At 45.6% G+C, this 22385-nt stretch overlaps 2 protein-coding genes across 2 annotated transcripts in view; one reads left to right on the top strand and one right to left on the bottom strand.

The window, feature by feature from the left end:
* LOC125748507 (dysbindin-A-like) overlaps nucleotides 1-5972 on the top strand; it is a 34490-nt gene extending 28518 nt beyond the window's left edge. The window contains exons 8-10 of the mRNA XM_049024724.1: nucleotides 518-673; nucleotides 3502-3645; nucleotides 5002-5972. Of these exons, the coding sequence (XP_048880681.1) occupies nucleotides 518-673; nucleotides 3502-3645; nucleotides 5002-5270 (569 nt within the window). The 3' untranslated portion in view covers nucleotides 5271-5972. The remainder of the gene's footprint in view (nucleotides 1-517; nucleotides 674-3501; nucleotides 3646-5001) is intronic.
* Nucleotides 5973-6106: 134 nt separating this feature from the next.
* LOC125748506 (protein Jumonji-like) overlaps nucleotides 6107-22385 on the bottom strand; it is a 96624-nt gene continuing 80345 nt past the window's right edge. Inside the window, 17 exon segments of the mRNA XM_049024723.1 lie at nucleotides 6107-7905; nucleotides 7907-8041; nucleotides 8378-8485; nucleotides 8616-8799; nucleotides 9817-9842; nucleotides 9844-9948; nucleotides 11978-11995; nucleotides 11997-12068; nucleotides 12071-12163; nucleotides 12933-13016; nucleotides 13018-13039; nucleotides 13449-13563; nucleotides 14527-14597; nucleotides 14809-14927; nucleotides 15087-15179; nucleotides 16909-17414; nucleotides 19204-20311. Coding sequence (XP_048880680.1) covers nucleotides 7858-7905; nucleotides 7907-8041; nucleotides 8378-8485; nucleotides 8616-8799; nucleotides 9817-9842; nucleotides 9844-9948; nucleotides 11978-11995; nucleotides 11997-12068; nucleotides 12071-12163; nucleotides 12933-13016; nucleotides 13018-13039; nucleotides 13449-13563; nucleotides 14527-14597; nucleotides 14809-14927; nucleotides 15087-15179; nucleotides 16909-17414; nucleotides 19204-20311 — 2907 coding nt within the window. The 3' untranslated portion in view covers nucleotides 6107-7857.

Below are 22385 nucleotides of genomic sequence, written 5' to 3' on the forward strand. Positions count from 1 at the left end.
CGTCCCGGAGGCATCCTGATCAGATGCCCGAGCCACCTCATCTGGCTCCTCTCGATGCGGAGGAGCAGCGGCTCTACTCTGAGTCCCTCCCGAATGACTGAGCTCCTCACCCTATCTCTAAGGGAGAGCCCAGCCACCCTGCGGAGGAAACTCATTTCGGCCGCTTGTACCCGCGATCTCGTTCTTTCGGTCACTACCCAAAGCTCATGACCATAGTGAAGACAGTCTGTGACTATTTTTAGATTAAATCTTCCAGTAAATGAGGCAGTGCTGGTTGTTGTAAGAAGGGCCAGAGCAGTCTTAGATAGTACAGTGGTTAAGGCTTACTGTGGGTCCTGGGGCTCTGGGGGTGGGGGCCGACTCGAAAGGTTTGTACCCAGGAGCCTGTGATTTCTCAGTTTGCTCATGCCTGGAGTTCCGCATTTCAGACTATATTTAAGATTTAATTGGCGAGCTGGTTTGCTATAAACGGGTAGCTGTTAATCCCCTGCATCCGGTGTGACACGTTTCCCTACAGTGGAGCTGGACTCGGAGCACAACCAGAAGGTGTTAGAGATGGAGCATGCTCAGCAGGTCAAGCTGAAGGAGCGGCAGAAGTTCTTCGAGGAAGCTTTCCAGCAGGACATGGAGCAGTACCTGTCTGCCGGTTACCTACAGATTGCCGAGAGGAGAGGTGAGGGGGGGCTCATTTAGCTCCTAATGCACCTGTATCAGGCATTTGGGTAGGCTGGACGCTGGGGGGAAGCAGAAATGTGGGCTGTCTGGAAGACCCTGTGAGCTGGGTAGAAGTACAGTGATAATGAATGAGAATTTGATTTTGTTTGCTTTTTATTGAGATTATAACCGTCACGTTCTTGTCTTAAACTTTATTATTAAAGAAAAATTCCATAAACATTTTAATAAATGAAATCTTCTAAAGTGAAATTTGATGCACGTAGTTTGACCTCTGAATGTCACACGGGATTTGCCTCACGGTCGTCTCAGGTAATTGAATAAGTGATTAAAAATCCCAGGAAACGAGTTACAGTTAATGGGGAAAAAAATGAGAAATGATGCTTTATTTGCTGAGTGCATCAGCAGGCTTCTTACATCCCATCCTGCTCTCCATGAAACATACACACGTAGGAGTGAGAGAGAGAGAGAGAGAGAGAGAGAGTGAGAGAGAGAGAGAGAGAGAGAGAGAAGTGGCACCCTATACTCTCCTGTGGGGTTAAGGGCCCAGTGGCAATACGATTATTCAGCTGAGCACGAGATTTGAACCTATGACCTTCCAGTCACTAACCCGCTGGGCCACTCGCCACTCAGGATCTCCTGTCATGCTGATGTCCCAAATAGACAGGGCCGAGTGCTTTGAGATTTTCATTTTTTTCTTTGGTATTTTATGAGAACAGTCAGTTCAGTCATTTGGCACCTCGACTGAGTAGATCTCTGGAAGTGTTGCTTTTGACTGAATGTATGGAGCATGAACGTTTATTACATAAATTTTAACCCTGTACAACCTCTCAGAACTGAAGGAATAAAGAGTAACTTTGCATCACAGAAGGATCTCATACAAACGCGAAAGGAACTGTACCACATGGCAGGTTTCTGCTTAAATTCACACCATCTGCCCGTCTCCCATCAAAGCGCGGCTGTCTGACAGAGCTGAACATTGCATGCAAAGTTTTTTTTTTTTCTTCCCCGTTCTCTTTTGGTCATCTCCCCCCATTGTAGGCGCTCAGCGCCTTTATGTAACTCTCCTCTGCACAATCCCACACTGATCATGCAAGTCTTTGTTTTAGCTAATCATTATTGTGCACTAAAAATAACAGTTCTACATATTTTGTAATTGGTAATACACCGGACAATTATAAATGAAATCAATTATGCGGTATGTACCTAGCTTGTTAATGAGTAGCTGACATTAAAATAATCTTGTCTCCATAATTGCCTGCTTAATAGAATTAAGAATCCTTGGAAGCCCACAGTTGCCCAGTGGAGTGTTGTGCTGTATCTTCAATAAACAGAAATCCACATGAGATAATAATCAAACTAAAGTAGATTAAGCACCTTAAACACTGTTTTTAATAGCTGTACTGCTTAAATGCTAATAATAAAAGACTATCGATGTACCTGATCTGTTAGTCAGCCGTAACCTCTCTCAGATGGTGAAGGTGACAGGATGGTTTAATTTTAGCTGTCATTTAAACTCATGATAATGACAAAGACATAAATGGTAGTTTTCTTGTTAGCGTGTTTGTTTACTCTTCGGCCATCTTGCTGTGACACTAACTAGGACCTCGCTCTGTATGTGTGTCTTGCGACGCCCCTTAAACTTCTTTGATTGACAGCTGCCTCTTTTCTCTTTCTTGTGCTACCCTCTGCTGTCCTGCCTTCATAAAACTTGAGGTATGGGGGGGTTCACGTTTCTTTAGTTACTTGTTACTTACATGTAGCGTTGAGCTCACAGGCTTACATTTAAGACTAAGCCTAAAAATGCTTTTTTTTTGCTCAACGTTTTACATTAACCACGGTGCGTCTGTGCCATTCATCTGAGTTTGCTACTTTTTGCTCCTGAAGGTCACTGGCTTAAATTTAGTATTTCATTATTGCACCATCCCATACCTCAAAACTGTTCACGTCAGACAGTTAGGCAATGATCCAATATTTCAATTCAATAATGCAGATGCTCCTCGACTATTCTCCTCGAATGGGGTTATGATTCGATATAATCTATTGTATTGGAAAACATCTTGAGTCAAATTATGGGTATCGATCCATAAGTAAATAGCTAGTCACTGAAAAAGGAAAAGTAAATAATTAATGTGAATAACTACCGGTAATTGAAAAGTAAATGAATGAATGCAAGTTTATTTGGTTAAACGTGGAAAAAGAACACCGTACAATTAAGTTAATAAGTTAAACATTGTACAAGATGTTTATGCTCACGATCGCTACAGACTGCTAGCATGGCTTCGTGGATGCTGCCTTCGCCTGACATCAGCAGAAATGTACAGTGTGGTACAGTGTGGTTCCCTGGAGACATCAAAATTCAAAGTTGACTACTGAATGTGCATCACTCTTGCACCATCAAGTATAAATATTGTAAGTCAAACCATCAGAAAGTGAGGAAGATCTGTGCTTTTTAATGAGAATGGTGGCGTTTTTTCACTTCAGTTTATTAGCACAAATACCTCTCAAATCATACGAAGCTTTGTCTGGATTTGCTTCAGTCATCTGCTCTGTTGAGCAAAATTCATTAAAACTTATGAGGGAGAGAGCGGCAGATGTAGCAGATCTTGAGTGAAAATAATAATAATGCCTCAGAGTATAGTTCTCCTTCTGAAACACAGACCAGAACTGTGCATAGCCGGATCAAACATTTTTTCTCTTAAAGAACAACTATTCTAGAAACTTTAGTAAAGTTTAGGAAAGGTTCTGCTTTTCTGTGTCTGCATTCAGATGATTAAATCACTTCATTACCCAGAATGCCTCAGAGGTAATTTCTTTTCCCATGCATAGAGCCAATAGGAAGCATGTCTTCGATGGAGGTGAACGTGGATATTTTGGAGCAGTTGGAGCTGATGGACGTGTCAGATCAGGAGGCTCTGGATGTTTTCCTCAACTCGGGAGCGGAGGACAACAGCATGACGTCACCAGTGCTAGGTGCGCCGCTGTCACAGCAGGGGTCCGTGGGTGTCAGTGATTCTCAGCCCTTTATTATCTCTGCACAGGAAAACTTGCTTGGGCCCCCTGCACATGTTAAGATATTGTTGCTCGTGTATTTGTTCTGCAGATGTTTATTGATATAAACATAATTTGGTTACCCTGGCAAACAATGTAATTTCTTTTGAAAATAGTGGGTTTCCCTCCACTATGTCCGCATACACTCCTTTTCCCCTTAATTTGATATTGCTTTCAAAACAGAAAGTGAATGTTTATGAAGAAAAAAAACTGTTTAAATCTAAAACCTATTTGGCAAATGGCCAAATGCCTGACAACCATTAAACATGCACTTAACTGAAAAGACTTAACTGAAAAGTATTAGCCTTCAACAAAATAAATATTGGCAGTTACAGCATTTGTAACATTTTAAAACTATGGCAGTATCTCTCCTATGAGATGCTAAATGAACAGATTGATGTTAGCTGAGAGTTCTGAGATTCTGTAATGACCAAAGCTCTCGAGCTGTTTACAACTATAAAGGAATACTATTGGTTTCTATTAGAAATCTTTAATAAAGCCCTAATTTTAATGCATAAAGTATATTAAATGGTATTGTCATGCTATACCTCATTTTGAAAAATGACTGGAATATACCAAAAAATTCGATATAGGTATAAGGTATACCACCCAGCTCTAGCTTTAGCAAAATTGCATGCCCCCCCCAGGGCCTAGCCGAGTGACCCCCCCCCCCACTCCCCAATTGAGAACCACTGCAGTAGGTGAATCGCTGGGACCTTTCACACCACAGCTAGTTCTCTGCCTCTTCTTTTACAGCAGCGGTAAAGCTCTCTCATTGCTATCAGCATCTGACTGCTGTGAATCTGCCCCAAACCACGTGTGAGAGTTGGACTCAATTTCAGCTGCTTAATTTCCATTGACATTTGTGCTGTGATATTTGACTTTTCATTAATAACTCCTGTGCTCTAATCATACTCCCCATAAAAAGGAGCGTAGTCTAGTTGTATTTAATACGCATCAGCTAACCCACATTACAGAGCTATTTATAAAGTAGTATAAACAGTATGTTAATAACAATGATTATTATTACTATTTTATTATTATTATTATTATTATTATTATTATTACATGCTGAAAGAATTAAGTGTATCATATAGTGTTTAAAGCAGATCTTTTGTCTGAGTCTCAGCCAAGGGTTGGGAAGCGCACATTCTGGGTGGGGAGGGATAAACCTATGTAGTCATGAAATACTTTCTCTGGGGAACCCAGGTATGACTTTGACCCAGGGAAGTCCTGACTGGCCCATCACTCGGTGTATCCACCATTGTGCTTCCCTAGATCCGGAACCAGCGCTGCTCCCCACGGACCTCATGCTTCCAGTGCCCGCAGCGGCTGACCACCGCAGCAAGCTGTCCTCCATGTCTTCCAGCACGGAGGACTCGGTCATCCAGGAGACAGTGGGCCCTGAGGAGGTCAGCGAGGAGGACACCTCCTCTCCTGTCGTGCAGTCGGATGAGGAGGAGGTACAAGCAGATACGGCACTGGTGACTCTGCCTGAGAACCAGGCGCTACCAAACTCTGACGACAGTGACTCCCCAGCCTCGTAGGTAGAGGGCGCTGTGCTACCAAAATGGACCTGACGACCGCTTAAAACTGCTGTAAGAAATTCACTTAGTACAAAGAGGAAACGGCCTTTAAAAATGGTGTGCTTTTTACCCCCCCCCCCCCCATCCAAGGAAATCCTACTCTTGTGTGAAAAATGCTGCCTTCCCTAAAAAAATCTCTTGATTAATAAACAGTCACTTTATATTACCTTTTTAAACATCAATCATCTACTTCTGTAGGACAATTGTCCTGTAACCTCTTATCCAATGTGAGGCCACACACCACGCCAGCCTACCCCCCCCCCCACCCCTGCACCGTGATTTCCAGCTGTGGTTCTTTTTCAAGCTTTAGGCTCTAATTAGGCATGGCTGGGTTGCTGTTACACGCTGACTTATATGTCTGGTCCATTAATGGACAGAAAGATGCACGTCTTTTTGGAAAACAATTACACAACTATGTGCCAGTTTCAATTTTTCTGCCTCAGCCCTTGGGATGTCGTACTAAAAAGATGCATAGCACTACAATGGTTAAAAGTGAATACGGGCTGTTTGCTTTTAAGGCAGTTTTTAAATGAACCATCGGTCTGATTTCCGACTTTCTGTAAAGGTAATCAGCTAACACATTTTTTATTGCCAGTTGAGAAATGTGGCAGCAGAGGGGGGGCCTCTGAGTCCAAAATCTGAAATAAAACTGGATATTTTAAATGCTTGGAGTTCCTGTTCACGTTAGCGAATCTTTGAGATGAACGTATACGTTAGTGCGGAGTATTCCGGCTGCATGTCAGTGAACAGACACCAGTCCTGGATGCTAACGACGCAGTTTCCTGACACCACCATGCCCACCACAGTGAACACAGGTGGCACACAGGCGTGTAAAACAAATGACAGTGGTTTGTCCACAAGTTTTTAATTAAACCTTAACCTTTGTACAAACTTGAAAAGTAAGAAACCAGCAATTACCAACATGTTTCCACATTGAAGGAGACGCTGAAAATAATTAAATTAAAACATCTGACCATAAGCAATAGATACACTGTAGAAAAAGGAAAAGAAGCCATTTTAAAATACATTGTAAGGCCATAAAAACTTGACAACCACTTTTTTTTGTTGTTTAAACACTTCGCCCGTTTTCATTAAATACTCCTACAGTAAAACAGCTGTTTTCTGTGGACAACAATCAACAGACTGTATTATAGGTTTTTGACAGTCACCACTGACAACCTCAGTGCAACATGAGCAGCTACTACATTGAATTTTCAGTAATGAAAATGTAAAACCCTTTTTTGTTACCGTATCTTCCCTTAAAAAAAAGTAAAGGTAAAATGAAAAAACCTATTGGGGCCACCATAACTCTTTTTTTCGGGGGTGGGGGGGGGGGGTGTAAGCCGCACTTATAAACGTTACAAGAGCAACCCTGTAAGCACTGAACTCGACTGATGAAGAAATTAAAGTATAAGGCTTTTTCTTCATCCTTCCTCAGAATCCCTCCCATGAAAGGCTCAAGTATATAAAGAAATTTACAAGCATATGTACAAATGTCACTTTCTTCTTAGAGAACTTTGTATTCAATATTTTTTTTGTAATACATCTGGAAAACTGAAAAAATAAAGGGGGTGGGGGACTACACTGGAATTCTGCCTTTTCACATTTCACACCCTTAGATGATTGGCTCTATTTGTAATAATCCCATTAAACCGGAAAATCCCATTTAGTCAAAATAAAAAAGTAATAAAAATAGACAACAATAACAATAGTCCTGTGTACAGGTGTGCGATAAAGATGACGACAATATCACTAGACGATCGGAATGTCAATGATTGCACATGTAAATCCGAAGGCAGCCCTTGGGCGCTCTATCCTGTGAAAAACAAAACAAACTAAACAAAATACCGAAAAGGAGAACTTCTTTATGTCGTAGAACCAACAGCACCATAAAACAACATGTGTTTCCTATGTAAATCAGGCACGGTTTTCAAAAACGACAGATGCCGTCTCCACACCTTATCCTCGGGTCTGAACAGGCCGAGCCAGCTGCTCTCCGTCAGCTTATCGAACGAAGCACCTTAGACGAAATATCGTGAATAAACTGAACGTTTATAAACAGAGGAGTCAATGAGCTTTCAAGTTTTACTTTCAAACCTGTTCTCCGCCAAACAGATGCTTGCAGGTAAAAGATAATTAAATGTCATGTGTCCTGTGGCTACTGACGCGTAGCGTTAAAGATTTACAAGCCTTCGCCACTTTGCTTGCTCGTGTTCCGGGGACGGATGTGCATGCAGTGGAATGGGCTGATGAATGGGCTCGGAAGGTAAAGACGTCGGGTCGACTCTGAGCTGCAATTTAAACAGAGGGGACCACAGCACCAAAGAAACAGGAAGCCACCACAACACGTGCTGGCTATACATGTGTACATTTAATTTAATTCTATAAAGGAAAAAAATTCTCTAAAAAAAATCAAATCTATTTTTCTTTCAAGCTAGTGCAAAAGACATCTTGCGTACTCAGGCAAGTTCTCTGTACTACCGGAAAAGGGGGGGGGGGGGGGGGTGTTGTGAGATCCACAGAGTTTGCTGCTGCTCCTCCTCCTCCTTCACGAGGAGCTCAGGGTCCCTTTGGACAGGTGCGGGGCAGGGAAACGGGGAGAACGACACCTGCACCGAGGTCCGTTTTTGGAGGCCACGCCTCGCCGGCAATCTACTGGGACTCAGGCCGTTGCAGCTCCCCTTCACCGTCGCCTTCCCGCACACCTGCTTCACCAAGTTGTTCATCTGGCCCTGGCACACCGAGGATGAAGGGCACGCAGAAGGAAAAGAGAGACATGAAAACAATCAAGGAGGATACAACAACACTTCTTAATGAAACATATGTACAGTAGCGGCTATTTGTTTAGTTATTCTGTCTAGTTTCAGTTACTGCTTAGGTTAGGCTCAACTATCGAAGTGCAGTGTATAAAGCTGGGCAAGCCCTGGGTGCAGTGCTACTCTGTTATAGATCAGCCACACACTTTCCCATTTTGGAGTGTTTGCTTCACCTCAGCAGAATGTCGCTGGACCTGTGCTCTGCTCAGGTAACCCGAGTACTGGCATCTCTACTGATGTGCGGACGCTTACCTCATCGTACCGGTACATGAGCTTGAGGCCGCGACAGGACTTCTGCTTCTCCACGTAGCGCAGTGCACATTCCAGGCAGAATACCACATTGTCGTTCTCCTGCACCACCTGCAGTTAGTGATATTACCTTTCACATAACATGGTGCTACTTCGCGGACATAGTGCTAAATGTAACTGCTGTGGCATCCTGGGTAAACCCTCAGACAGGTTCTGCAGATGCTATGACCTTTCAGCTCACCATGGAGAGGTAGCAGAGATGCTGGCAGGCCTGGCAGCGCCTTTCTGACGTCTCCAGTGCCAACCACTTGCGAGGCCTTTTCTTCCCATCAGCAGACAAATGGTTATTGTCATGTGTGCCGTAGCGGGCCGAGGAGGAGAGCCCAGCACTGTACAATTCCTGCCGTTGTCTCATCTCTATATCCCTGTGAAAACACACGGCAGCCAGTGTAGCGGCTTCATCACAGGGAGACACTCACTGAAGTACACTGCACGTTCTGTTCATTTTGGCGCCATCTTGCTGCCACTGCACAAATTGCCCAACGAAAAGCGATGCCAGTCGGCTGTCACTTCAAGTTAGCCTGTTGTTACAGGTCTGCCAGTATCGCCCAGCAGGATTCACATTTGCTGACTTTGTCCTTATGTGTATCCTCCCACAGGGGCTAACAAATGTTAGCTGCTGCATTATGCTATATCATTGTATATACAAAAAACAAAACAAAAAAAAACTAAATCCACCTTTTGATGAAAAATTACCTACCAGTGTAGAAACTATTTTTGTTCCCGATTGATTATCTTGAATTATAGTTGAATCCATTGGGATATTTTTAAAAGCACTGGATTTTAAAATATTTACAGACTTCTTCCACTGTGAGTAGAACGCATTCTTTCACAAACAGATGCAAGAAACACAAAACCCGAAAAACAGTTTTTGAGACCGTAGGTTTTGCAAAAGCCTAAACTTATAAAATACTGCAAACCCACAAACACTACAGAGAGGCGAAAGTCAGGTACTGTTCCAAACATACGGTTTACACAAAAGTATTGGTAGCCAAACTTGATATCCACCTACATAACAGCTGCACAAATGGAGGGAAAAAAGAAAACTCAACAGATTTGACTACACAGCATGTATTCATACCTAAAGCAGTCTTGCTAGTTAAACAAAGCATTAAATACACATATTAGCATGCAGAGACACACAGGTTTCGCTTGAGGTGGAGATTAAGATGACAAGGATTTTTGATACTGGATAATTACGCGGATTATACCGAGCACTGTTTAGTTTGAGCGATGGCTGTAAGGGGACCCAACAAGCGACACTTCCACAATGAAACGAAAAGCCAATCAGGACTACCCAACAAATCACATGAGCATGAACTCAGAGCCAGAGTGATGCACGACGTTTTAATTATGACTCCTTAACGAGCTGTGTTGCTCACCTGAGATCTTTGAGAAGTGAGGCAAGCCGTGCCCAGGACGTGCCTGTTCTCCCGCTTGCACTCGGACGCGGCGAGATGGTACAGCAGCTTCTCCATTGAGAAAGGCTTCTCTATACGCCGACATTTCAGGTGCTGGGAGGAGGCCGCAAACGTGAAAAACCTATTATTTACGTTAAGGATTATTTTGAAAAGCACAATACGAAAGCCCTCCCCTTGAACAGCAGACTGACAGATGTGTCCCTGCTTCACCATGAGGTGGGCTCCACACCGCGGTTCCTTTCACAGGGCATGTTGAGATTACAAAGGCAAGGCATATATGTTTATACGGCAAAATTCAGATGCAAGGCAATTCAAAGTGCTTTACAGAGGTACAGGAATACATTCAAACAGAAGACGTTACAATCACATTTAAGACAGTCAAACAAAAACATAAAAGCCAAAACAAACAAATAGTTAACTACAAACAAGTTACACTGTACTGGCAGCTGTAATTTATTGCTGTTGTAATTTATTGAAAAGCTGTAGCAAAGTAACATTTTAAGCTCCAATTTAAATGAGCAGAGAGTTTTATCAGAGCCCAGGAAGCTACTTCCATATACGGGGAGCACAGAAACTAAATGCTGCTTAACCTCGCTTGCTTTTGATTCTTGGAACATTGAGTAAATCTGTCCCAGAGGATCACACTTACTATATTAGGAATTTGCTGGAAAAAATACACATACTACATGACATTAGCATTATGAAATAATGTTAGCATTTTTATGTTTGGCAGCCTAGTGGCTGTACTTGTCAGTTTAATATAATTTCCAGTTAGACTGGAATGGTGGAGGTGAAGCCTGTCATTTAACGTAAAAGCAGAGTGTAGATTCTGTCCTTGTAAAATTAAAGTGCTTTGGGGGAAACTGTGTTGTGAAGGGATGGTGCATGGAAAAAAGTGAGGATGACAGGCGTTTCACACCAAAAAACCAAACGACGTGATTCTGAAATGAACAAAATTTCTTTCTCTGAAGATGCGCATTCCAAGGTTCATCAAAGTTGCATTATCACGATCCGTCATTTTTCTTTTTGAGGAAGTTCAATTTCTGCAGTTTTTGGATGCGTTAAATGAACACCCAATAGAACATCATTTTTTACACGAGACACATGAGATTTTTTTGAATAGGAAAAAAATGTTTCATCCAGTCAACACTAGCCTCTTATTTTACGTCAAGAGGCTATTTGCATGTGTTCTGGTTGCTTGTGTTTATGTAGGTTTACGCTTAATTTTTTAAAGTTTTATAATATGCCTCTTGGATTCTATTGAACTCTTGCTATTTATTCATATTTAAAAAATGATTACTTGATTTATAGATCTATCTGTATACAATCAATATCAAAGTCCAGCTAACAAATGCACAATAAGCTTGGTGATCTCTATTCCTGTAATTAATTGACTGATAGATGATGTTGCTACCATGTTTTCAATATTAATTTTTCTTATACTGAAGTGCTGCTTGAAATGGCCATTGAGAAATTTAAGCTCTTGTACGAGCTGAAATTCACAGCGTTTGATGCTTTTTTTAGAGCTGGATGTATCTATTATCTTCACCTTCTTCTTTTCACCTGTTAGCTCAAAAGAAACAAAGAGATCTTCACTGCTGCTGATGAGTAAAATCTGTCACCATTTTGACAGTTTCAGGATGCAAACTTTTCTGAATCAGTTGTGAAAAATTTCCATCAAGTTTGGTGTGAAAGTTTTTAGCCACTTCAAATTCGCATTCAAATATTGTGAAAATGTGTGATTACTGGGTAGAATTACTGTTTATGTTATTATTGTTATTACTGTTTCTGTTATTATTGTTATTACTGTTTCTGTTATTGTTATTACTGTTTCTGTTATTGTTATTACTGTTTCTATTATTGTTATTACTGTTTCTGTTATTATTGTTATTACTGTTATTACTGTTTCTGTTATTATTGTTATTACTGTTTTCTGTTATTGTTATTACTGTTTCTGTTATTATTGTTATTACTGTTTCTGTTATTGTTATTACTGTTTCTGTTATTGTTATTACTGTTTCTGTTATTGTTATTACTGTTTCTGTTATTATTGTTGTTATTGTTATTACTGTTTCTGTTATACACATAGAGAGTCACACAGCCCACGCAGTGAAACTCTCACCTTAGCAACCTCGTATCCCCAGGTTCATCCAATGGGTGGTAGCGAAGTGTACCGTCTCTGAGACGCTGTACCCACAGCAGATCTTGGACCACCGAACGTTCCTGGGAAGCAGATGACGAAGTGTCCACTCTGCTGGACAGTGCGGTGCACTTTGATCCCCTCGCGGCTGAGGACTTCCGGAGAGATCTGGAATGAGGCAGGAGAGAGTGAGATGTTGGATAGTGAAGTCTGATCTCCACCCACGTCTTGCACTCAATGGCTGAGCTGAGAGGCGACCCAAACACTCATGTCATTGTTAGAGTGACTCTCTTCCATGACTCTGCTGCAATTAAACACCTAATGATGTAAGTATAAGTACTTTCTTTAAAGAATAACTTGAAATTATTGATACTGTAAACAATATTTAAAACTACGGTTTCCCCATAAAAGAGGCTTGGCCTTCTTCCTAATTATGCAGGCCAGAGAAGCAATTTGAGTCGTTGTCCTCGGAGCGGCTGCAAAACAAGCAGCAAGCACCTGCTTGTAATTAAGTTCAGGGCTGTTAAAAGCCAAGGAGGATGGCAAATTCACCATGTCGTCCTTTTTTAAGCATTCAGAACCAGGTTACAGTATTCAATTCGCCATGTACAGTCCGAGTACAAGGAATGTGTTTTGGTGTAATTCCTCAAATTAAAGTAAAATAAATGACAGAAACAACATGACAGAATATTATCATAGAGCGATAACCAATCAGCAGCACAGAGGACGTACAAGTGAGCGAAACAAGACAGTTGGATAAAGGTGCAACTGGACAAATTGTCCCAGCACTTCGAGTCATTCACTTATTTAGCTGAATTTAACTGAACATGGGACATTAGTACAAACTTGATACGGCAGGATATATGTACACGCGTGTAATAGAATGTATCGACACATTTGTGTACAGCGCGTAAACGTGTGCATGTGTCCTGCTCACCATGATGTTCTTCTCCAGCATCTCCAGCCCCGGGGTGCCGTTGGCCTGCAGCAGCGTGTGTACCACTTTGTCAAGTTTGGTTTTCCTCCTCAGCAGGAATGGAATACCTAACGGGCGGGACACAGAGACTGCATGAGTCTCACGCGGGAACCATCGCTGGCTGCCAGGATGATGTCGCCATCTCCAACCTGCCAGCTGATTCGCTCTCTCTAACGAAAGGCCCTTTCAGATCCCCTTCAGTCAGCCTAGTTGCCAAGGCAACACTTCTTTTTTATAGACAGAACAGCCTATGAAACTAATGCTTATCTCACGGGCAGATAATTCACCAGTTGGTTGATGCTCACCAGAAAAGCCTTGTTACCCACGCAGAGCTAGACAACGGGAGAGGATCTCGGGGGAATTAATCACAATTGCACCATCCGACTCAAGGAATCCCTCTGGATTTTCCGACAAATGACGTGTCTGACGGTGCGACAGTGGGACAGGAAATCACGTCCGCAGGAATGCAGCACTCACCAAATGCAGTCGGCACCAGTGTGAAGGTAATCGATGTACGGGAGGTGGTTATGGTCTCGAGACCAGCATGAGGTAGAAAAAACCATGCCGATGTTTAGCCAGGGAATGGTAACTCCTGCGGAAGAAGACAGACCACATTTGTTCTGCGTCATCCTGCGTGATACATCATGACCCAATTGTAGCTACGGTGTTGAACAAAAAAATAAATGTAAATAAACTGAATGTGCAGGGAAGCCAGCTGGTGGTGATTTAATGCAAATGCAAAAGATATGTAGTCAGTGTGGTCTTTGTTGCTCAGCCAATGCTTCCTTGCAAAATTTTACTCTTTCATATATTATGAAAGTTCAGGTTCAGTTACAGTCCTTAGACCTAAAGCAGGGATATTCGGGGCACGAGCTCCCCTCATCAACCCCCCCAAGCACCCGCTGCCCCTGCCTCAATGCACGCCAAGGTTTACAGCCATCCTGTGAATGGAATAGCAGAACCTGGTCACTGCTTTACACATTTTCAACATGTAAAAAGGACCCATTGTCCTTATAGTTACAATGGATGACTTTGTCAGTGTTTGAAGAGACAGGGACTGTGTGCCTGGTGAAAACTGCAGCCCAGCGCACAAGGAAGTGAGACTTGGACCTACTTAGTCTAAACTAGCTACATTCAGATTCAGGCTGATATACACATGACACTCCCACTTCCGGCCAGGGCTGTTCTTCTCATCACATTTTCGTACAGGTCGAATGCGATTCCGGGCCTTGATGGCCACAATACTCCACACCAGCCTATTGATGGCACTGTGTGATCAGCCAGTGATTTAAAAGCCACCCTGTGCTTTGATGATAATGCAGCCCATTCATGAGTGAGGCTCGGAATTACATGAATACAGTCCCCGGTATCCACCTGCTTCCCAGCCAAACCACACATGGAGAAAAACTTGTACCTGATGTGTGTAGGAACAGTCGGCACATGGGTTCACTGGCTACATTAAATAAATCATTACCCACTATGCCTGAGTAAACCCTTAAGAAGCCTGCTGGTACAGGAGAAGGTCAAGGTCTAGAAGCAGTACAGATGGACTTACCAGGCACAGCACCAAGGTGGCGCAGGATGGATCCGGAATTATTGGGAAGTACGGTGAGGTTCCATCCATGCCTATGGAGTGATACAAAAAAACATTAATATTAACAGGACCTAATTGTTTACGTGGGATATCTGAATGGGATGTAGTTGGATCAGTGAAAGCATATTACATTTTGAGTTTTAGATCTTAGCCCCTTTCTAAAAAGCTTCATTAGTGGTTTTCTACTCCAGATAATGCCAAGGCAACATATCCAAAGACAGATGTAGCGCCAGGAGCACTTACTTTGAAAATGGCTCTGATTTTCCCATGGGGAAGCCACTTCCATGTGTTTTTGTGTCCACTTTCCCATAATGCACTGCGACGTGGCACTCCTTCTGTTCCACTATCCGCCAGTATTCTTGCTGTTGCCAGAGAGACACAAGGATAGACAAGGGAGAGAAAGGAAAGGAGAGTGCAGAGTGAATGATGCTCGCAAAAAAGAAAACAGCCCTAGCAATAGCACATGCTATGTTGATAACAGGAAAGAATGTATCGCTACCCCAGCTACAGAGGACATTCACCTCAACTTCAACTGCTCCAGGCTCCTTATTAAAGCACATGTTCATGGTGTTCCTGGCTGTCCTGTAGAAAGTGGTTAAAGATACTGACCTCCCCTGCAAGAGAGTGGACACACCACGAGGACTATGAGAAGGAATCCAGAACTCAGAATGTGCAGAATGTTCCAGAACTCAGAATGTTTCCGAATGTTTAGCAGAACAGCTGCAGTTAGGATGTAGTGATACGCTTTTCACGGCCATGTAAAGGCAGTGTATTTGTCGTCATGTCTGTGAACACGGTTGGCAGCTCATGGCATGCGAAGCTCGTCTCCCCCCCCCCCCCCCCAGATTTACATCAAGCCAAAAACTGTCCACTTAACATGAATCTTCCCAGGTTTTTTTCTCCTCTCGCAGTGCCTGAGTGCTTTCCTCCATTAAGTGATAGCAAGACTGTGTCCACTGTATTCCCCAGCCCAAATCAATGATTTATTATGAGAAATGATACTTGGACATTCAATCACTTAAGCTGAACCACGCTTACCACAGTTACAAATGAAAATAAGAATTTTAATGGATGCATCTTGAGCTTCAACCCACAATGCAAAGAGATCTTGATTTTCTGTGTTTTTCTAAAACTATATTTAGCCTAGTAAAGGATGTTTATTTAATTTTTGACATTTTAAAAATAATAACAGTGCCAAATGTGATTATGACCAATTATCTGCTAACTTTACCTAAAGGCTGATGGCCACTTAAGTGATTGCTAAATCCTTAATTAAGATAAATATTAATCGGTTGTATTATCTGACGTCGACAAAAGGCACAGGTAAGGCTACAGGTTTTTTGGACATTCTGATCGGTGGTCTGTCCGTAAATGGTGAGTAATTGGGGTCCTGATCATTCTTCATTTCGTAACAGTCCAATCAAACGGGGGAGGTTTTTGGGATGAGGTTAGAAACCTGCCTGACGACACATCCCTAAGCAGCACTGCCATAGAGAATGATGTCACGTGGTTAATGTCACATGTTCTCTCTGAATGTGCTGCATGTGCGCTGGGGGGGCACAGGGTTAAAACAGAAAACACAAACACGCACACAGACTCACACAGGACTGACATTGAGCAGAATAGTCGAAAAAAATGTAAAAGAATAAAATAAAAAGCAGAAACGCAGACGGGTAAAGAGGACTGTGAGCAAAGCTGCACAGTGCCCACAGAAATCAGCTGCCCACACAGCCGCAAACAGCCCGGCCCATTTAAATGGAGCATCGCTGCCGTCCAGGGGGGGGCGGGCCCCCACTCCGCCTGCAAGCAATCGTCATGGCCAATCCGAGTCTGCCTGGCCAGAAGGGAGCAGAGCTACATCAGCAGTCATTCTGGTGCTTCTGCTGGCCAGATCTCCAGGCAAATTCTCCAGCTCCTCACATGAAAACCTCCCAGACCTCGAGGGTGTTCCGTCCCCTCTGACAAAACGCTACGGTTCGATCGTCTCCTTTTAAGGAGGAAAAGAAATGAAAAACCCCGACTACACACCCAAGCATCAAATTCCAGGAACAGACACACGAGCCGTGTCGGATTCCTTCTATTCACATAGAAGATACATACATACTTATACCAACACACACACACTCATGCTCATGTTATATACAGTGATCTCACTGTGGCCAGTGTAAGTACAGAGGAGCTAGAGCACAGTAAGTGCTGAAAGGCACAGCTGCCTAGAATAACAGAGCTGAGGTACACTGCTATACTCAGGCCTTAATAGCTTTGCTCCCTCGGCAGTGAGCCGGTGGAGAGGGTTCACCTGGAGGTGAGCAAGACATTAAACAGCAGAGTGGGAGGACAGACCTTGTATATGCACTTGTGCTGGTCACTGAGGACGCCCCTCTCGTCGTCACTGCCGTCGCCCCCAATGCCGTCGTGCTTTTCCTGAGCAAACAGCCTCCGGCGGCTCCTCTTCGCCGGGCTGCCCGGCTCCTCAGGCCTGCCGCGGAGGCCATTCTTGTGCAGCACGCCATTTACCAGGCCATTCTTGGGCTCGTATCGTGGCAGCAGCAGAGCATGCTGGCCACCCTCCGAGTGGCCCTCCAGCGGCCCCCGTCGTCGCTCCAGGCCCTCCTTCTCGGTCAGCACCTCCCGCTCTAGCCGCCGGCGCTCCTCAGTGGACAAGGAGTCGTAGGAGAGCAGATACTGGCAGTAGGCCTCCTGCAGTTTGGCCAGCCGGTCCTGGGCGGAGCGCGGCACCCGCAGCAGGTCCGCCAGCTTGCTCCACTTCTTGAGGTCCGTCACCTGCTGCATGCCGCCCATATCGTTGATGAGCTGGAAGAACCGGGCCAGATCGAGCTCGCAGCCTCCTGGGGGAGGACGCAGATGTGTTACCGCTGATGAGCCGCACAACCCTGGCAGAAACACTGCACGCAGACTTTAGTTCCCCTACAAACAGAGCCATTTTTAAAGCCAATTCTGTTCCTGACACCGTAAATCTATTAAGCAGGATTTAATCGTTTCTCGACGCCCCAAAATGTCTCTCGAATTGTGTCTGTTGTCTTACTTTCTGTTCTAATTAAGGAACAAATCATCCCCAGGCGTGTTTTGTAGGATATTCATGAACGGCATAAAAGCCAGACTCTGTTCTAGACCTGAGCACTCGGGAGCGTCTCTGGCCCAAACAAGCAGTCATCCCTTTAATCTCACCCGCGTCCCTCGGTTGTCACGGGAAGGGTGGCTGCCCCCCTGTGAAATTTGCTCTCAGACATTCCCGATTGGTCACAGGCTCTCATGGGGTGTTACGTGTGATTGCAGCAATGCTGGGGACACACCCCCAGACAGATAAATGCGACCCATCTGTTTGTACCATTCTGTCACGGCAGCGATGTCTGCAAATTTAGCCCCGTTCCCAGTTGGGGGGGGCTGGATTGGATGAAACACGCCATCCCATCAGAGTTCTCCTCTCGGCAAACGTCGTCCTCTGTCAGTGGAGGTCCGGGAAGTCGAGTTCTTGGTTAAAAATACATTGGAAGGTCGCGCAGCTGAGCACAAGCCCGAGGTGTCATGCTCTCAATGTCATGCGTACTTGCGCTACTATGGGATCTGATTCTGCCTCAGAATCAGTGCATGATCATTACACTCCTACTGCTGTCTCACTGTCACCAACACAGTTTGCTTTGTTTTCCTCTCCCAAAGACCTTTATTCCACAATATTACCCAGATCAGGTTTGTTCCCCAATTAAGCAGCAATTCCGCTGACCTATTAACCCTTGGATGGGGTAACCTGCCAGCGGCCACGAGTCACCTGGTGAGGCGGTCGTGTGGAACCAGCTGATGAGAGCTCAGGTTGGAGATGGTCCCAGCAGCGGCTGGAGCTCCAAACAGGATCACGCTCTGGAGATACCCCATGATACCAGACAAACATCTACTCCGTGCTGTTAAGATGCGAATTAAACAACTACCTTCTGCCTCCCTACCCAACAGTTATGCAGATTTCACATACTCTGTTTATGTGGCTCTCTTGTGTAATTATGAAACCATCATTCCTGTTCAACTGTGGTAAAATCCAATGGGAAAAGACCCGACAATAGTCATCATGAACCCATTGATCAAAGGAATTGTCATATTAAGCCACACCCACTGCTGACATGGGAGTATCACAGTCATGCAGTGTCCTGCAACAAGCATTAGCAGCAGAAGAGGTGTTTAAACAGAAGAGGTTAGTGACTTTCAAACTTGGTACCATCACAGAACGTCACCTTTCCAACAGGTCAATTCACCACATTTCTGTCCTGCTGGAGCTGCTCTGATCCCCCACCAGTGAAGTGATCGTGAAGGACAACGGCCTTGGAGCCACACAAGCTCACAGGAAGAGAGCTTATCACCCATAGTCAATGCTCAACCTGAACAGCAGTAAATGCCACCAGTAACGGAAAGCCTTCCCAAAAGAGTAGAGGCTACTACAACAATCAAGGGTAAAGCAACTTCACATTAATACCCTTGGTTTCGGAATGAGACCATGCACAAGCTGTTGTCCACATACTTTTGGCCATAGATCGTACCTCTGGAGCTCTTAGCTCTGCACAGAATGAACACACGCTCCTGATGAGATGTGTATCTGAGTTCCAAGGCCATCATGCAGGGCCTCTGGCTTACCGATGAGGGGCGGCTCCTCCATGGTGATGCCCTGAGATTTGAGGTGCTTCTTGATGCAGGCCAGCTGCTGCACGTTGGGCCCCCAACGCCGGCCCAGCTTGTGCACGTGCTGCACCTGTGTGACAAAGCGCATGTCCTCGTTCAGCTTGCACTCAGGCCGCCAGTCTGGGGGTGGGACCACTCTGCAGATGCCGTAGGGCTCTGCCTGCTCCCGCACCATGTCCACATACACCAGCGGATCCTGGAACTCGCGTGGGCTGGGCCTGAAGACCGGCACCTCTGTCATGGCGACCGGGCCCATCCTGCCTTGCTCTTTGTCCTCTTTAGGCTCTGCTGGTTTCGGCAGCGGGGGGGCCACGGCAGGGACCGGCTCACTGGCTGAGGTAGTGGAGCGGATTTCAGAGGGGGCGGCCCGCGCCTTGCGCTGTGCTTGCATGCTGAACATTAGCTTGCCAGCAGAAGCCCGCTTGGGCCTTTGGTGCTCTGAGCCAGGTGGTGCCGTCACCTTGGCGACGCTGCTGCCAGGCTCCGCCCCTTCTTCCTGAATGGCCCTTCTGCTGCGCGTCCCCGGGGAGCTGGTTGGGGGTCGGGTCTTTCCGCCACTCCCCGGGAGCGGCTTCTCTGCTGGACCAGCCCCCCCTCCTGCATCCTGCTGCCTCCTAGAGTGCCGCAGGCCCTCCCGACCCGGCGGATCACCCTGCCTTGCACTGGGCTTCCCGTTGGACTTCCCGCTGAACCGTGTGCCGCCCCCGCTGCCCCCCCTCGGGGGCCTCTTGGGCGACATCACCTGCTTGCGCGTTTTTGCATTGCTACTCTGGGCTTTTCCTGAGTTGGACTGCTGGGGGCGATTGTGGGCATTGCTGCTGTGGGGGTGAGCCTGGCTGTTGGGATGGGGTGAGCGGGCCGCCGCTGCCTTCCCCTGGCCGGCTTTGGCGTCCTTGACCAGTTCTCGCTTTGCTTTGGTGTAGGTGACGTGGCCCTTGGTCACGATGGCTGTGTACTTCACAGTTTTAGACGGCGGAGGTCGGAAGCCTCTGGTCTTTTTGGCACAGGGTGTGTGCGCGCTAACGGGAGAGACCCTTGGGAGCCCATTGGCCTTCGGAACCTGCTGAAACAGGCAAGAACGACAATGTAAAAGATAATCAGGTTCATTGAATATGTTCATACACACAGGGAATTTGCTCTGCTTGTGAGAGGCACTCATACAGTCAACACATGGTACACTAAAAATAATAAGTTCCATTTATATAGCACCTTTCACAATCCCAAGGACGCACAAAAAAACAGTTATACAGCGACATACTAAGCAACTTTAAGGCAATAGAGTGGACATTTCACAGCTTAATCAATGTCCAGAAACAAACTCGTATTACTAAACAATTCCAGCCTTGGGTCTGGAGCAACTGAACAACTTCAGAACGACGCCCCAAACAGACAGCAATGAGACATTCAGATTCATCACCCAGAAAAAAACTAATAAAGGAGATTTCCTTGGACGTTTGGACCAGGACGTTTTATCCCATCCAGTTCAGTAGCTCACAGTACTAATGGGAGAAACTGGGATTTGAGATCTATGGTGGGTGGGATTACCAAGATCTGTCAATCACTGCCGGCTTTAACCTAATGGGAACCAACTAAAGAACCAATACAAAGTGGCTAAACCAATCAGTGACTGACAGCAGAGCATCCCTATCTAACAGCAGAGGGACACCACCCATGTTCTTTATTTGATGTAGATGAGGCAGGTTCAAGTCATTCCATACAATGCAACTGTAAAGGCCACGGGGAAAGGCTTTAAAACACAACGGACCAAGTATAAAACCTTATCATTTATTTAACAGACAATATTATGTTAATACGAGAGCAATAACGAGTGGGGAAGTGCCACTAATTAAACGCTGTTACAAGGACACTTTGTGTTTATTTCTCTGTGTAAACAGAAGTCAGAAGCCTTCAGTATGTCCCGAGGCCTGTGAACAGTAACTAAGGGCCTTTCAGCGGACACCCAAACTCACACAGCGAGGTATTATTCTGTCTGTCTCCTCGGAGGGAAGGAGAATGGCTGATAAAACCCCAAGCTTATCCAGTACCCTCTAAAAACCGCCTCACCACCCCCCACTCCTCCGGCCTCCCTGGACGCTGAGTAAGCCAGCGCTCCCCTTATCAGTGGCACCTGATTAATACTCGCGCTCGGAGAGCACCTGTGTTCCGTGCTCCGCCTGTCAGGCGGCGAGTGCGGCGGCGGCTGTAGCGCAGTGAAGTCGTGTGTGCGGCACCACTGACAGCTGCACACCGACGGGGGAGAGGCACATGGCCTCTGCCCGGCCCGGCCATCACCCCCCCGGTACGATACTCCCCTCAGGGTCTCCTGTATAACTCACCCTCCCTCCTGCATCGTCCAATTAATCCATACTTATTTAAGTTAATGCACTCCCCCACCCCTGCCCCCTGTGTGTCCGCATTTCTTGAAATCAGGAACCTAGTGACATTTAATGGAGTGTCTAGAAACACTGTGGTCACTAGGGGGCTCTCTGGTACCTTCCGGTCCCCTTCCTGTGGGGGGGGGGGCTCCAGGTTATGCTGACTGTCACAGGTTTGTGCCCACTGAAAAAAAAATCAGTTGGCCTTTACCCCCCCCAGCCTTTGCCCCCCTTCAGCCTCTGCCTGTTAAAGCAGCCCCACCCCCACCCCCACCCCCCCCGATGTGTGACTGAGTAAGGGAGAGACGTGGTTGGCTAGGGGCCCAGAGTGGCACTACAGCTGGTGCCATAACAAAGATATGAAAGCAGAAAAAAAAGAATAAATGAAAGAGGGAAAAAAACGACAGTATGGGCACTGAAGTACATGTGGGTGTACACAGCAGTGTAGCCGGGGAGGGCTGGGCTGGGATGACATCATGTGTTGCCATAGCCCAGCCGCACGATGGTAGGAAGATTACAATGAAGCATCAGCAGCCGCGCAGCTTATAGGAGGATCCGGTGCAGGAATAGGGAAATTAACCCTTTAGGCGCAGGAGAGGAGGCTACGTGAGACTGCAAGCTGGCGGGGGAAGAGTGTGTGTGTGTGTGTGTGTGTGTGCGCGCGCACGTGGGCTCTTCTCTCATCATTCCCAGCGCACCGGCTCTTGCTTCATTTCAATCATTGCCGTGCGTATGCCCCCCCAGCCTCGTTTAGTCCGTGGC

The sequence above is a fragment of the Brienomyrus brachyistius genome, chromosome 9 (assembly GCF_023856365.1).
Source record: "Brienomyrus brachyistius isolate T26 chromosome 9, BBRACH_0.4, whole genome shotgun sequence".
NCBI classification, from domain to species: domain Eukaryota; kingdom Metazoa; phylum Chordata; class Actinopteri; order Osteoglossiformes; family Mormyridae; genus Brienomyrus; species Brienomyrus brachyistius.